This window comes from Pan troglodytes, chromosome 23, assembly GCF_028858775.2.
Source record: "Pan troglodytes isolate AG18354 chromosome 23, NHGRI_mPanTro3-v2.0_pri, whole genome shotgun sequence".
Taxonomy (NCBI): Eukaryota; Metazoa; Chordata; class Mammalia; order Primates; family Hominidae; genus Pan; species Pan troglodytes.
In genome coordinates this window covers 25,725,674-25,742,506 of record NC_086016.1, presented here as the reverse complement: position 1 = coordinate 25,742,506, position 16,833 = coordinate 25,725,674, and the positions used below count along the sequence as shown (strand labels likewise).

Sequence of the window (16,833 nt, the reverse complement as noted above, 5' to 3'; positions counted from 1 at the left end):
TGGGGGCACTGACAGACACTAAGTAGGTTAAGTGAGCATGTGGTGTGCCAGAAAGCACGGGAGTGCCAGGGAGGAAAGGGAGGGAGGGGGAGAAAGTCCAGGCTGGCCTCAGAAGTCAGGAGGCCAGGAAGGCTTCTAGGAAGGTGGCCTTTAGGAAGAAGTGAATGTGCCCAGGGAGCAGGAATGTGGCTCCCTGGGGGAGAACAGTCCCAGGTGGGGGACACAGAGATGTAAAAGACTGAGGAGCCAAGGTCTGGTACCCGGATCTGCCCAGTGAGGGGAAAAGGGAGGAGATGAGGGTGGCGAGGGACTGTAGCAGAGAGCAGTTAGGGCCCTGAGGCCTTTGGACGGGCTTGGCTTCCACAGAGGGATGTGGGAAGCTTCTGCGGTATTTTGGGCAGACAAGAGACATGGGCTGAGCTGCCATGCTGAGACCTCTACTGGAAGGCGGGGAGGGAGGAAGGGAGCCATCTGGCAGTGGCCTTGGTGGGGTAGTGAGGAGTGCTGGACTCCAGGTGGACTCACAGAGCTAAGACGGGGCCAGGACTCCCAAGCAGGTGCACAGCAGGGCCAGGCCCCTGCCCACCTCCCCAGCCCTGACTCACATCTCACCCCATGCACTCTCCGGACGGGGCCTGGACAATGCCACAGGGTCTGATGGCTCAAATTGCAGGAGCACCATGTCCCCAGCTTCCTCCCCTGCCCCCCAACCCCTGCTGGAACTGGGCAAAGCCGATTTGGGCCAGGTGCCCTGGCAAGGGCAGCCAGGCCTGGGCTTTGGTCCCAGCATTGCCAAGAATATCTGGAAGATGCTGCTCCAACCTAAGGCACTCTTTCTGAGGAGAGAGATGGTCCTCATGTGCCATGGCTCCAAAGATTCTTGTTTTCCTTCAGTCATGTTCCAGGATCAAGACAAAGGACGTCCTTACAGAAACACCCAGCTCTGGCCAGGCACAGTGGTTCATGTCTGTAATCCCAGCAGTTTGGGAGGCCAAGGTGGAAGAGTTGCTTGAGCCCAGGAGTTCGAGACCAGCCTGGACAACAAAGTGAGACTCCATTTTCTCTTTTGCTTTTTTTTTTTTTGAGACAGAGTCAGTGAGATGGGAAGAGCCTGTTGCCCAGGCTGGAGTGCGGTGGCTCAATCTTGGCTCACTGCAACCTCCGCCTCCCAGGTTCAAACAATTCTCATGCCTCAGCCTCCAGAGTAGCTGGGATTACAGGCACGTGCCACCACGCCCAGCTAATTTTTTATATTTTTAGTAGAGACAGGGTTTCACCATGTTGCCCAGGCTTGTCTCGAACTCCTGAGCTCAGGCAATCTGCCCACCTCAGCTCTCCAAAGTCTTAGGATTACAGGCATGAGCCACAGTGCCCAGCCGAGACTCCATCTCCTACAGAAAATTTAAAAATTAGCCAGGCATGGTGGTACGTGCTTATAGTTCCAACTACTCAGGAGGCCAAGATGGGAGGATAACTTGAACCCAGGAGGTCAAGGCTGCAGTGAGCCATGAAAAAAAAGGAAGGAAGAAAGAAATACCCAGCTCTTCTGAGTCCCAATTATAGATGGGAAACCCTGGGTGTGACCTTCTATTCCTCATGGGCAAGACAGGACACTGTTCCCAGGGTCACGGTGCCCAGGAGGCCTCTGGCCTGAAAAATGCAGTCTGTTCCACATAACACAGGCTTCCCTGGGCCAGCTGTGTCCACCCTGTGACATCTGGTCTGACCCAAAGGGCAGAGCAGGACACCTGGCTGGGGACAGTCTCTCAACCTGCCAGCTGCCACCATCCCCCAGGTGGGAATCACAGGTAAGTCAGAGGGTCACTGGGGAAGCCTCTTCTGGTGGGGCAGGGGACAGCCCCAGGAGGATTACAGCTGCTGGACAACTTCCTGTATGGCTCCTCCGCAGGCCCCGTCAAGACAACAACAATGAAAATGGGCTCAATTCTGAGAAAAACGTAAGGGAAGCTACCAGTCAGGCTTCATGAGGCCCCTGTGTGGGCCAATCCCAGTCATTTGGAACCACGTGGCTGGGTGGGTTAGCCCACACGGCCTCATCCTCCACATGTTTACAAGACAGAGAGAAGCACAGAGTGAAGCCCTCAGGGCTGCCCTCCAGAGCCAGCAGACCGTATGCAGGACACAGGCCAGGTGCTTGCTGCCACTCCCATCCCCACCCCACTTCTCTCCTACCATTGTCCCTTCTTTTCCTCCTAGCTGGCCATAATGTGAAACTGAAACAGGTTATGGGAAACAAATTTGTATTCCTCTCAAAAAGGTATTAACAAGTAAAGAGACTGAATCAATAATAAAATCTTCCTGACAAAGAAAAGCCTTAGACCTGATGGCTTCATTGGTGAATTCTACCAAACACTGATTGACTGACTGAGTCAGAGTCTCGCTGTCAGCCAGGCTGGACTGCAGTGGCACCATCTCGGCTCACTGCAACCTCCACCTCCCGGGCTCAAGCAATTCTCTTGCCTCAGCCTCCTGAGTAGCTGGGATTACAGGTGTGTGCCACCATACCCGGCTAATTTTTGTATTTTTAGTAGAGACGGGGTTTCACCATGTTGGTCAGGTAGTCCCTAACTCCCGACCTCAGGTGATCCGCCCGCCTCGGTCTCCCAAAGTGCTGGGATTACAGGCGTGAGCCACTGCACCCGGCCATCTACCAAACATTTAAATAGGAGCTAACACCAATCCTTCTCAAACTATTCTTTAACTCATTGCCCTGATACCTAAGTCAGACAAAAAATACTACAAGAAAGGAAAACTACAGACCAACACCCCTTATGAATGTTGATGCAAAAATCCTCAAAAAAATGCTGGCAAACTGGCCGGGCACAGTGGCTCACGCCTATAATCCTTTGGGAGGCCAAGGTAGGCGGATCACCTGTGGTCGGGAGTTCGAGACCAGCCTGGTCAATATGATGAGACCCTGTCTCTACTAAAAGTACAAAATTTAGCCGGGCGTGGTGGCATGCGCATGTAGTCCCAGCTCCTCCTCGAGAGGCTGAAGCAGGAAAATCGCTTGAATCCAGGAGGTGGAAGTTGCAGTGAGCCAAGATCATGCCACTGCACTCCAGCCTGGGTAACAGAGCGAGACTCTTGTCTAAAAAAAGAAAAGAAAAGAAAAACTAACAAGTGTCAGTGAGGATGTGGAGAAATTGGAACCCCTGTGCATTGCTGGTAGGAATATAAAAGGGTGCAGCCACTGAGAAAGGCAGTATAGTGGTTCCTCAAAAAACTAAACATGGAATTACTGTACGATCCAGGAATTCCATTTCTAGGTATACACCCAAAAGAAATGAAAGCAGGGGCCAGACACAGGGGCTCACACCTATAATCCCAGCACTTTAGGAGGCTGAGGTGGGCAGATCATTTGAGTTTGGGAGGCTGAGGCGGAGTCTGAGACCAGGCTGGCCAACATGGTGAAACCCCGTCTCTATTAAAAATCCAAAAAAATTAGCTGGGCATGGTGGTGGGCGCCAGTAATCCCAGCTACTCAGGAAGCTGAAGCAGGAGATTGCTTGAACCTGGGAGGCAGGAGTGCCATGAGCCAAGATCGCGCCACTGCACTCCAGCCTGAGCAACAGAGTGAGACTCCATCTAAATGAATGAATGAATGAATGAATAAATGAAAACAGGGACACCAACAGATATCTGCACACCCAGGTTCATAGCAGCATTATTCACAATAGCCAAAATGTGGAAGCAACCCAAGTGTCTGTCCATTTAGGGATGAATAAATAAAAATGTGATAGATCCATACAACAGAATATTATTTAGCCTTAATAAGAAAGGAGGCTGGGCGCAGTGGCTCACGCCTGTAATCCCAGCACTTTGGGAGGCTCAGGTGGGCAGATGGCTTGAGCCCAGGAGTTTGAGACCAGCCTGGGCAACATGGCGAAACCCCATCTCTACAAAAAAAATACAAAAAATCAGTCGGGTGTGGTGGAGTGTGCCGGTAGTCCTAGCTTCCCAGCTACTCAGGAGGCTGCACCGGGAGGATCACTTGAGCCCAGGAAGCAGAGGTTGCAGTGAGCCGTAACTGCGCCACTGCACTCCAGCCTGGGCAACAGAGTAAGACCCTGTCTAAAAATAAATACATTTTAAAAAGGGAAGGAAATTTTCACATGGTGCAACATAAATGAACCTTGAAGACATTCTGCTAAGTGAAATAAGCCAGTCACAAAAGGACAAATACTGCATGATTCCCTTATGGAATGTAAATGAGACACCTCGAATAGTCAAATTCATAGAGACAGAAAGCAGAATGGTGCTTGCCAGGGGTGGGGGGAGGGGGAATGGGGAGTCAGTGTTTGATGGACAGTTTCAGTTTTACATGATGATAGAATTCTGGAGATGGATGGTGGTAATAATTACACAGCCATGGATGTGAATATACTGCCACTGAATTTACACTTAAGTGGTTAAAATGGTAAATTTTATGTTATGAATGTTACCACAATTTTAAAATATTAATCAAGAAAACAAAGTATTGGCCAGGTGTGGTGGCTCATGCCTGTAATCCCAGCACTCTGGGAGGCTGAGGTGGGCAGATCACGAGGTCAGGAGATCGAGACCATCCTGGCTAACATGGTGAAACCCAGTCTCTGCTAAAAAAAAATATAAAAAATTAGCCAGGCGTCGTGGCAAGCGCCTGTAGTCCCAGCTACTTGGGAGGCTGAGGTAGGAGAATGGTGTGAACCCAGGAGGCGGAGCTTGCAGTGAGCTGAGATCGCACCACTGCAAGCCAGCCTGGGCGACAGAGTGAGACTGCGTCACACACACACACACACACACACACACAGAGAGAGAGAAAGAAAACAAAGTATTTCGGCCAGGTGCGGTGGCTCATGCCTGTAATCCCAGCACTTTGGGAGGCTGAGGTGGGTGGATCACCTGAGGTAAGGAGTTTGAGACCAGACTGACAAATATGGTGAAACCCTGTCTCTACTAAAAATACAAAAATTAGTCTGGCATAGTGGCGGGCAACTGTAATCCTAGCTACTCAGGAGGCTGAGACAGGAGAACTGCTTGAACCCGGGAGGTGGAGGTTGTAGTGAGTCAAGATCGTGCCACTGCACTCCAGCCTGGGCGACACAGTGAGACTGTCTTAACTAACTAAATAAGATAAGATATTTAGTTGTTTGCTACTTGGGGGACCACAGAGGAAGTTGCTGGTGATTCCCCCATGTTATTTTCCAAAATCTTAGTAAAGTGCCACGGAGAACCACAGTGGGAAGAAGTGGGCCCAGGCTCCATCTGGTGCACGGGGCAGAGGCGTCCCTCAGTCACAGGAGGCATCCCTCCCGAGGCTCCTCGACCCCAAAGACTATTTTCAGGAACCCTTTGTAACATGGCTCTTATTTTTATACATCAATGTTTTCCTAAAATGGAAGCCAAAGGCACAGCATCAGATCTAACCAAACCACTGACCTTTTTAGGGTCATCACATGTGCCAATTTCACCTACTTCTCATATCTTCCTATTTTCAAAGCTCCCCTCACCCTCAAGGCATAGTCTGGCAGTGGCGGCTCAGCACAGCAAGGATTATGCTATAGGCTCTGCAGGGTGCAGGCCTGCGCCCAATCGCCAGCCTCACCACTTCTCAACTGGCCAGTTTGCAACTTCCGCAGGTGATCTCAGCTCTCCACGTGCCCACCTCTTCACCTGTAATATGGCCGCTAAGGCAGCATCTTATTGGGTTACTAGGCCACCCTGGAGCACTCAGCCTGGCCCAGCCAATCAGCTGCCTTCACCTCCTCTAGACCTCCGGGCTTTGCTCAGAGCCTGGCAGTGCCTCAGAGACACCCCCTGAATGTGTCCGGAATGTAACACTTTAGTATGAGAACTCAGCCTATGCCCTTCCTGGAGGATTGCAGGGAGCAAAGCCGGTGTTATGACTTTCCAGATGATATGGAACCCAAAGACGGGCTTCTGCTGAGGCCTTGGTGTACCCTCAGTGCTCCATGATGACACCCACCCTGAGGGCCAGGAAGGCTCCAGTGCTGGGTGAGAAGTCACCTACCTTGATGATGACGCGCTGGTCTGACTGGTCCTCCAGGATGCTGTCCGTGGGGTAGGACTCGATCTGCTGTCTGATGGCAGAGGCGATGGCTGGCACAAACGTCAGCGGGTTCAAATCCAGATCGTCACAGAGGATTTCTGAAAACATCTCAGGCGTCATCAACTTCTCTGAAATCAGGAGAGGGAAGGGATGCCAAGAGATTGCACCATGCTTGGGCATGGACCAGCCTCCCTCACCCCTTCTTCTTTGAAGCCAAACATCTCCGGATGCAGGAGAAGACAACCAGGGCACTGAGGGTGGCCTTCCTGGAAACTGGGAGTGGAAGGAGGAAGCACATGACTAGCAGGCCCCCAGTCCTCATCCTGCACAGACCTCCTGCTCCATGCCCTGGGGGTGGTCATGGCCATAAACACTCCCCTCATTCCACTCATAGCTGGGTGGGTGCATGAGATTATCCCAACTAATGAGATGATCCGGGCGAGGCCAGCAAAGGCACATCAAAGCTTGCGTACCATCTCTCTACTCCCCTCTGTGCTGAACTGGTGGCAGACGTGATGGCACAGAGGCTGGCCCAATACCAGGCCTCATGTGAGCAAAACACACTGTGCCAAGCCACAGCGATTTCCAGGCCTGTGACTGCAGTAGCAGCAGCAGGGCCTCAACAAGGTCACAAGCATGGAGGTCCCTACAGATCCCGGATCCTGGAAAAGGAATTGTACCAGATGGGAGCTCACAGGGACCATCTGTGGCCAGCCAGACCTCAGCAAGGTCCTCTCAGTCAACATTCTCTCCCAGCTCCACCCAGACCTTACTGACAAGACGCCTTGCAGGAATAAGCTGAAAAAGCCAAGAAAAATTCCCTCAGAGCAGACAGTAGGATTCCATCATCAAGAAGCAGGTCAGCCTAACAGACCACAGCCCCACTATCTCCTCCCTGCCCTAAAGACACGCTGGAGACCAGCATCCTAACAGCCCGCAGGGCAGCAACAGCAGGAACCTCAGGTGCATGGGGTAAACACCCAGTGAATACACTGCCCAGAGCATTTTAAAATTAAACTTTTTAAGTAATTGTAGATTCATGTACAGATGCAAGAAACAACACAGAGAAATTCCATGCACACTGCGCCCAGTTTCCTCCAAAAAAGACAAGATAGAGGACTGTATCTGTATCCAGTGATTCATCCAGATTGTCACTTCCTTTTACTGCCAAGTGACATTCTGTGGTACGAAGGGGCCTCACTTTAACTATTCACTCACTGAAGGCTATCTAGATCATTTCCAGTTTCCCGCTATTATAAATAAAGCTGCTATGAACATCCACGTGTAGGCTATTGTATAAACATGTCTTCATTTCTCCAGGATAAATGCTCAGGTACACTGGTTGCATGTTTAGTTTTTTGTTTGTTTGTTTTGAGACGGAGTCTCGCTCTGTCGCCCAGGATGGAGTGCAGTGGCGCTATATCGGCTCACTGCAAGCTCCGCCTCCCGGGTTCACGCCATTCTCCTGCCTCAGCCTCCCGAGTAGCTGGGACTACAAGCAGCCACCACCACGCCCAGCTAATTTTTTGTATTTTTAGAAGAGACGGGGTTTCACTGTGTTAACCAGGATGGTCTCGATCTCCTGACCTCGTGATCCGCCCGCCTCGGCCTCCCAAAGTGCTGGGATTACAGGTGTGAGCCACCGCGCCTGGCCGCATGTTTAGTTTTTAACAGAAATTGCCAAACTGTTTTCTAGGGCAGTTTTCCAGCCACTTTACATTCCCATCAGCAGCTTGTGAGTGACCCAGTTCCTCCACATCCTCACCAGCATCTGATGCTGTCACCACTTTTTAAAGATGTGGAATAACAGTGTAATTTTAATCTGCATTTCCCTAAGGCTAACAATGTGGAAAAGCTTTTCAATGTTTATTTGCCACCTGTATAACTTCTTTAGTGAAATTTCTCTTCCTGTCTTTTGCCTTTTTTTTTTTTTTTTGAGACGGAGTTTTGCTCTTGTTGCCCAGGCTGGAGCGCAACGGTGTGATCTTGGCTCACAGCAACCTCGGCCTCCTGGGTTCAAGCGATTCTCCTGACTCAGCCTCCCAAGTAGCTAGAATTACAGGCATGCGCCACCATGCCCAGCTAATTTTGTATTTTTAGTAGAGACGAGGTTTCTCCACGTTGGTCAAGCTGGTCTCAAACTCCTGACCTCAGGTGATCCGCCCACCTCAGCCTCCCAAAGTGCTGGGATTACAGGCGTGAGCCACTGTGCCCGGCCTTTTTTGTTGTTGTTGCTTTTTTAGGACAGAGTTTCACTCTTGTTGCCCAGGATGGATTGCAACAGCGTGATCTCGGCTCACAGCAACCTCTGCCTTCCAGGTTCAAGCGATTCTCCTGCCTCACCCGCCTGAGTAGCTGGGGTTACAGGCATGCGCCACCACGCCCAGCTAATTGTGTATTTTTAGTAGAGACAAGGTTTCTCCATCTTGGTCAGGCTGGTCTTGAACTCGTGATCTCAGGTGATCTGCCCACCTCAGCCTCCCGAAGTGCTAGGATTACAGACGTAAGCCACTGTGCCAGCCTACTTGCCTATGATTGTCTAATTGCTCCAGTGCCATTTTGTTGAATGAGCTGTCTTTCCTCCATTGAATCACATTTGCATCTTTGTAAAAATCAGGAGGGCACGTTTGTGTGGGTCTGTTTCTGGATTCTCAATTCTGTTCCATCACGGTATGTCACTCCACCAATACCACACAGCCTTGATTATCGTAGCTATATAGTAAGCCTTGAGATTGGGTAGAATGATTACTCCCACTTTACTGTTTCTCAAAATTGGTGGCTCATGCCTGTAATCCCAGCACTTTGGGAGGCTGAGACAGGCGGACTGCCTGAGCTCAGGAGTTTGAGACCAACCTGGCCAACATGGTAAAACCCTGTCTCTACTAAAAATACAAAAATTAGCCAGGCATGGTGGCGGGCACCTGTAATCCCACCTACTCGGGAGGCTAAGGCAGGAGAAACGCTTGAAACCGGAAGGTGGAGGTTACAGTGAGCAGAGATCATGCCACTGCACTCCAGCCTGGGCAAAAGAGCAAAACTCCATCTCAAAAAAAAATAATAATAATAATAAATAAATTGCTTTAGCTATTTTAGTTTCTTTGCCTTTCCATATAAATCTTAGAACAATCTTATCTACAAAAAAAATCTTGCTGGGATTTTCACAGAAATTGCATTAAATCTGTATATCAATTTGGGGAAAACTGACATCATCTTGAGTCTTTTAATCCATGAATATGATATGTCTACTTATTTAGGTCTTCTTTAATTACTTCCGTCAGTGTTTTATAGTTTTTGGTATATAAGTCCTGTAAATGTTTTGTTTGATTTATACCTAAGTATTCCTTTTTTTATTGAGTGATGATAAATGGTAATGTATTTTTAATTTGTGTCTAGGTACTCATTAATGGCATATAGAAATAAAATGGATTTCTGCATGTTTGCCTTGTATCCCTTTTATCTTGTGACCTTGGGGAATTCAGTTATTAGTTCTCCAAGTTTTCTGTAGATCCCTTGGGATTTTCTACATGGACAATCATGTCATCTGCAAATAGGATTTTATTTCTTCCTTTCCAATCTACACGTCTTTTATTTCCTTTTCTCAGCTTACTGGATTAGCTAGAACTTCCAACACTATGTTGAATAAGAATAGTGACAGCAGACATATTTGGCTTGTTCCTGGTCTCTGGCAGAAAGCATGCAACCTTTCACTATTAAATGCTAGCAACAGGAGGCCAGGCTCTGTGGCTCACGCCTGTAATCCCAACACTTTGGGAGGCCGAGGCGGGTGGATCACACGGTCAGGAGATCGAGACATTCCTGGCTAACACTGTGAAACCCCGTCTCTACTAAAAATACAAAAAGTTAGCTGGGTGTGGTGGCAGGGCACCTGTAGTCCCAGCTATCAGGGAGGCTGAGGCAGGAGAATGGTGTGAATCCAGGAGGCAGAGTTTGCAGTGAGCTGAGATCATGCCACTGCACTCCAGCCTAGACAACAGAGCAATACTCCATCTAAAAAAAAAAAAAAAAAAAAAAAAAAAAAAATAGCAACAGGACTTTTTGTACTAAATAGATGCTCTTTACTAAATGGAGGAAGTTTCCTGCTATTATTTTTCTGAGCATTTTTATCATCAGGTGTTGAGTTCTACAAAATGCTTTTTCTGTATCAACTGATCTGATCCTGTGATTTTTCTTCATTAGTGTGTTAATATGGTGGATTACATTGATTGAGCTTCAAATATTGACCCAGCCTTCCATCCCTGCAATAAATCCCACTTGGTCACAGTATGTAATTATTTCTATATATTGCTGAATTCTATTTCCCAATATTTTGCTAAGGATTTTGCATCTTTAGTCATAAAGGATATTGGTCTGTATTTTTCTTTTTTTGGTACTGTCTTTAGGTTTGGTATCTAGGTAATACGACCTTTATAAAATTGATCAGGAAGTGCGTTCTCCTCTTCCATTTTCTGGAAGAGATTGTGTAGAATTGGTGTTAATTCATTCATCAACATTTGATAGATAGAATTCTCCAGTGAAATCATATGGGCCCAGAGATTTTTTTGGGGGGGAGAATTGTTTTCCTTTTTAAAAATAATGTTTTATATTAAAATTTAATTAGAGATTGGATCCTGCTATGTAGCCCAGGCTGGTCTTGAACTCCTGGCCTCAAGTAATCCTCCCACCTCAGCCTCCCAAAGAGCTGGGATTACAGGTAAGAGCCACCGTGCCTGGCCATTTTTTGGGGTTTTTAAATTACAAATTCTGTTTCCTTAATAGTTATAGGGCAACTCAAATTATCTATTTGATATTGGATGAGTTGTGGTACTTTGTGTTTTGCAAGAAATTAATCCATTTTGTGTAAGCTGTCAAACTTATAGAATTGTTTGCAGTATTCCTTTTGATATCTGCAGGGTCTGTGGTGACATCCCATTTCATTCCTGATATTGATAATTTACATTCTTTTTGTCAGCCTTGCTAGAGATTGCCAGTTTTATTAATTTTTCAAAAAACCAGCTAGTTTTCATTAATTTTCTCTATTGTTTGAGTTCTGTTTTCAATGTCATTGATTTCTGCTCTTCAAATGTCCTTCCTTCTGCTTCCTTTGGTTTTGTTTCTCTTGGTTCTTGAGATTAGAGCTTAGATTATCGACTTGAGGAAAGCTTTTCCTGTTTTCTAATGTACGCACTGGTGCTACAGATAATCTGCATTGCACTGTTTAGCTTTATCCCACAAATTCTGATATGCTGCATTTTCATTTAGGTCTGTGTATGTTTTTAAATTTCCCTACAGACTTCCTCTTTGAACCACAGATTATTTAGAAGTCTGTTATTTAGCTTACAAGTATTTGAGTCAATTGTGGTTGGAGAACACACTCTGTATGGTTTCAATTCTTTAAATTTGTTAAAACTTGTTTTATGATCCATTATACGGATTATACGGTATATGTTGCACAGGCACTTGAAAAGAATGTGCATTCGGCTGTGCTGGAGTGTTCTATAAATGCTAATCGGATTCTGTTGGTCGATAGTGTTTTTGATCTTACATCGTTTTGCTGATTTTCCGTCCAGTTCCATCGGTTGTTGAGAGAGGAATGCTGAGGTCTCCAATGATTGTGAATTTGTTTATTTCTCCTTTTGGTTCTATCTGATACTGTTTCACATATTTTCCAGCTCTGTCATTTGCTGCATACATATTTAGGATTGCTATGTCTTCTTGATGAACTTATCTTTTTACCATTATTTAATGTCCTTCTCTGTCTCTGGTCATTTTCTTTGAAGTCTGCCTTACTGATACTAACATTGTCACTCCTGCTTTCCTTTGATTAACATTTTATCTTTATCCATCTTTTTTTTTTTTTTTTTTTGAGACACAGTCTTGCTCTATCGCCCAGGCTGGAGCGCAATGGTGTCATCTCAGCTCAACACAACCTCCACCTCCTGGGTTCAAGCAATTATCCCTGCCACAGCTTCCCGTTCCCGAGTAGCTGGGATTACAGGCCCCCCCCACCACACCCAGCTAATTTTTGTATTTTTAGTAGAGACAGGGTTTTGCCATGTTAGCCAGGCTGGTCTTGAACTCCTGACCTCAGGTGATCCGCCTGCCTCGGCCTCCCAAAATGCCGCAATTACAGGCATAAGCCACCGTGCCCAGCCTTAAAGTCTTAAATCTTTCTACATACCTTTAGAACCATATCAGATACTGTTACAATTTTTGCTTCAACTGTCAAACATAATTTGTTAAACCCAAGAGGAGAGGAAAGTCTGTTTTATTTATCTACATTTTTAATCATGCTTTCTTTTGTTCCTTCCTGATGTCTCAATGTTTCTTCTTTAATCATTTCCTTTCTTTCTTCTTTTTTTTTTTTTTTTGAGACAGAGTCTTGCTCTGTTGCCCAGGCTGGAGTGCAGTGGCGTGATCTCGGCTCACTGCAACCTCCGCCTCCCAGGTTCAAGTGACTCTTCTGCCTCAGCCTCCTGAGTAGCTGGGACTACAGGCGTGCGCCACCATGCCTGGCTAATTGTTTTTGTATTTTTAGTAGAGACGGGGTTTCACCATATTGGTCAGGCTGGTCTCAAACTCCTGACCTTGTGATCCGCCTGCCTTGGCCTCCCAAAGTGCTGGGATTACAGGTGGGAGCCACCATGCCGGCAATCATTTCCTTTCTTTTAGCCACTCTTTTAGGGAAGGTCTGCAGGGGATAGTTTACTTTTTCTTTTCTTTTTTTTTTTTTTTTTTGAGTTGGAGTCTTGCTCTGTCACCCAGGCTGGAGTGCAATGGCGCAATCTCTGCTCACTGCAACCTCTGCCTCCCGGGTTCAAGTGATTCTCCTGCCTCAGCCTCCCAAGTAGCTGGGATTATAGGCATGCGCCACCACGCCCGGCTAATTGTTTTTGTATTTTTAGTAGAGATGGGGTTTCACCACGTTGGTCAGGCTGGCCTCCAATTCCTGACCTCGTGATCCACCCGCCTCGGCCTCCCAAAGTGCTGGGATTACAGGCGTGAGCCACCCCGCCCAGCACTTAGTTTTCTTTCATCTAAGAATGTCTTGACTAAGAATGTCCAATATCGTTCATTCCTGAACAATATTGTCACTGGGTACAAGATTCTAGATTAACAGTTCTTTTCTTTCAGTACTTGAAAAATATCCTGCCACTTGCTCTAGCGTCCAGTTTCTCACGAGAAATCTACCATTATTTGGCCGGGCACGGTGGCTCACGCCTGTAATCCCAGAACTTTGGGAGGCCGAGGCGGGCAGATCACGAGGTCAGGAGATCGAGACCATCCTGGCTAACACGGTGAAACCCCGTCTCTACTAAAAAATACAAAAAATTGGCCAGGCGCCGTGGCTCACGCCTGTAATCCCAACACTTTGGGAGGCCGAGGTGGGCGGATCACGAGGTCGGGAGATCGAGACCATCCTGGCTAACACGGTGAAACCCTGTCTCTACTAAAAAATACAAAAAATTAGCCGGGCATGGCGGCGGGCACCTGTAGTCCCAGCTGCTCGGGAGGCTGAGGCAGGAGAATGGCCTGAACCTGGGAGGCGGAGCTTGCAGTGAGCCGAAATTGCGCCACTGCACTCCAGAGTGGGAGACAGAGACTCTGTTTCAAAAAAAAAAAAATACAAAAAATTAGCCGGGCCTGGTGGTAGGCGCCTGTAGTCCCAGCTACTCGGGAGGCTGAGGCAGGAGAATGGCATGAACCCGGGAGGCAGAGCTTGCAGTGAACTGAGATCGCATCACTGTACTCCAGCCTGAGCAACAGACTCCGTCTCAAAAATAAAAATAAAAAAAATTAGCCGGGTGTGGTGGTGGGCACCTGTAGTCCCAGCTACTCGGGAGACTGAGGCAGGAGAATGGCGTGAACCCAGGAGGCGGAGCTTGCAGTGAGCCGAGATCGTGCCACTGCACTCCAGCCTGGGCGACAGAGCAAGACTCCATCTCAAAAAAAAAAAAACAAAAAAAAAGAAATCTACCACCATTCTTATTGTCTTTTCCCTACAGGTAAGTTGTCCTTTTTCTCTGATTGCTCTCAAGATTTTTTTCTTTGTGTTGAGTTTCCAGAAGTTTAATTATGATGTGTCTTGGCATGGATTGCTTTGGGTTAATCATGTTGGGCTTCATTTGGCTTCCTGAATCTATCATTTGATTTTTTTTTTAACTTTAAAAAAAATGTTTTTGAGACGGGGTCTCACTCTGTTGCCCAGGCTGGAGTGCAGTGGCTCAATCACGGCTCACTGAAGCCTCAACCTCCCAGGCTCAAGCTATCCTCCCACCTCAGCCTCCCAAGTAGCTGAGATCACAGGCACGTGCTACCACATCTGGTGAATTTTTGTAGAAATGGGGTTTCACCGTGACACCCAGGCTGGTCTTGAACTCCCGGGGTAAAGTGATCTGCCCGCCTCAGCCTCAGGCGTGAGCAACTGTGCTCAGCCTCATTTAATTTTTTAGAGCCCAAAACAAGCATGTAGATATAAATCTCTAAAAACTTGCCTTCTGTAGCCAAGTGTAGACACTCAGGGCCCTAATCACTCCTTTGCCTGTGTGCCAAGACAGATTCCAAACCTCTTCCTGAGGGGATCCCCTTGTTCCCCTTCTGGGTGAAGATGGCATCTATGTCCACATGTGTTCTGGTTAGGCAACTCATCTTTTCTGGAGGATTTTAATACTTCCCTCCCTCAGCAGGCTGTTAAGCCAGGTGACACCATACATCACCAGTGATTCAGAGAAGCACTACTTCAGGTCCTTTTCAGAGAAAATAACCTCAAACTCATCACAACACCTACCAGAAACCTGAGAAAAATCCTGATTCCTTTTTTTTTTTTTTTTTTTTTTGAGATGGAGTCTCACTCTGTCACCCAGGTTGAAGTGCAATGCCACAATCTCAGCTAACTGCAACCTCTGCCTCCCAGGTTCAAGCGATTCTTGTGCCTCGGCCTCCCAGGTTGCTGGGACCACAGGTGTGCCACCACACCCGACTAATTTTTATATTTTTAGTAGAGATGGGGTTTCACCATGATGGCCAGGCTGGTCTCAAACTCCTGGCCTCAAGTGATCTTCCCACCTCACCCTCCCAAAGTGCTAGGATTACAGGCGTGAGCCACCACGCCTGGCCAATCCTGATTCTGAAGGTGGGCTGAACATACACTTCATTCGTGCTACTCAAGTACTGCTACTTCACATATTTAATCCCTCTGTGATACAGACTCTCATGCCCACCTTTAAGATGATCTGAAATTTCAAAGCAAATCAATAACAATTTTGGCGTGGCATCTAACCACCAATTAAGAATCACAGCTCTTACAAATGCCAAATACCACCCAGAGCTGAGGAAGAGTTCGCAGAACAACACTATTTTGGTTCTCCACTGGTTAAGACTTTGTTCTAAATTACTTTCAGTGGGCATCATATTTTACATTAGAACTCCTAGGAGGAACAGCCCAGTGAAACTCACTGTGGAGTTCATGGATGATCCTGGTCTTCCTTACTATACTGTGCCCTCTTCCTGAGGGCTGTAGGAAATCTCAGATTCCAGGACCACGTGTGATTCTACTTCTTCAGAGCCACAGGCTGCTGCTAACCTTGACCACACTGAGTATGCAAATGATTTTCACGTCTCATTCTGCCTGGTTCTAAAAAGGCCCAGAGCCACGCCCAACTCCCAGCAATGTTCACCAAATAAAAGCTGAGTACGAGCTCCCTCTTCAACTTGAACATTTCCTCTTTATCCAGTTTTTCCTAACCACTCTGTTTTCATTTGCTTTAGTCATTTGGGCCCAGTGTACTTATGGTAAGCTTCCTTGCATCCTTTCTGGAAAAGGGCGGGGGTATAAACAAACCAGAACTTTCTATGTGTTGCCCAAAGAAAGGTAACGAGACAGAGCACGGACTGATCCAATTTGAACAACTAAGTTCCTATGCTGGGCTAGATTCTATGTTAAGAGAAACAGCAGCCGGGCGCGGTGGCTCATGCCTGTAATCCCAGCACTTTGGGAGGCCAAGGCAGGCAGATCACCTGAGGTCAGGAGTTTGAGACCAGCTTGACCAATATGGTGAAATCCCGTCTCCACTAAAAATACAAAATTAGCCAGGCATGGAGGCGCATGCATGTAATCCCAGCTACTCAGGAGGCTGAGGCAGGAGAATCACTTGAACCTGGGAGGCGGAAGTTGTGGTGAGCTGAGATCACGCCATTGCACACCAGCCTGGGCAACAAGAGTGAAACTCCATCTCAAAAAAAAGAAGAAAAACGGCAATGAAAAACAAGGCCCCTGACCTTAAAGGGTTGAAATGGAGAGGGAGAGAAAAGAATTAACAAATAACTATGATGTGGGCCAGCAGAGATAAGCGGGGAGCTTGGCAGAGATAACAGGCATTGTGCAGCACTGATGGCCTGGTCCCCATGGGCTGTCCTGTCCCTGTTCTGGGGCATGACCAGTGAACTGTACCTGTCCCCATCTACACTCAATACAACCTCCCGGCGTCTCTTGCCAGTGTCCTCCCTCACCCATGTCTCCTCCCACTGGCGTCCCCCCTCACCAGCTGACCTGTGGGACCTACGGGACAAGCACCCGGCACATGGCTCTCAGGCCTTCTTCTCAGGGCTGAGCAGAGGCCTTTGGACTCAGGCCTGGCACTGGTGTGAGCAAGTGGTAGGCCTAGCACTCAGGCCTACCATGCTGAGTGCCTGGGGATGACCAAAGGAAGCAGCCTAATCCTTCAGAAAGCTCAAGGCAGCCACATATCAACAACCACTCATAC

At 47.6% G+C, this 16,833-nt stretch overlaps 1 protein-coding gene across 4 annotated transcripts in view; it reads right to left on the bottom strand.

Moving 5' to 3' along the window:
* The window catches only part of SMARCB1 (SWI/SNF related, matrix associated, actin dependent regulator of chromatin, subfamily b, member 1), a 46,125-nt gene that overhangs the window by 11,553 nt on the left and 17,739 nt on the right, over positions 1 to 16,833 (bottom strand). For all 4 annotated transcript variants that reach the window (XM_515023.8, XM_001169712.8, XM_016939577.4 and 1 more), the window contains exon 6: positions 6,035 to 6,201. In XM_515023.8, coding sequence (XP_515023.2) covers positions 6,035 to 6,201 — 167 coding nt within the window. The remainder of the gene's footprint in view (positions 1 to 6,034; positions 6,202 to 16,833) is intronic.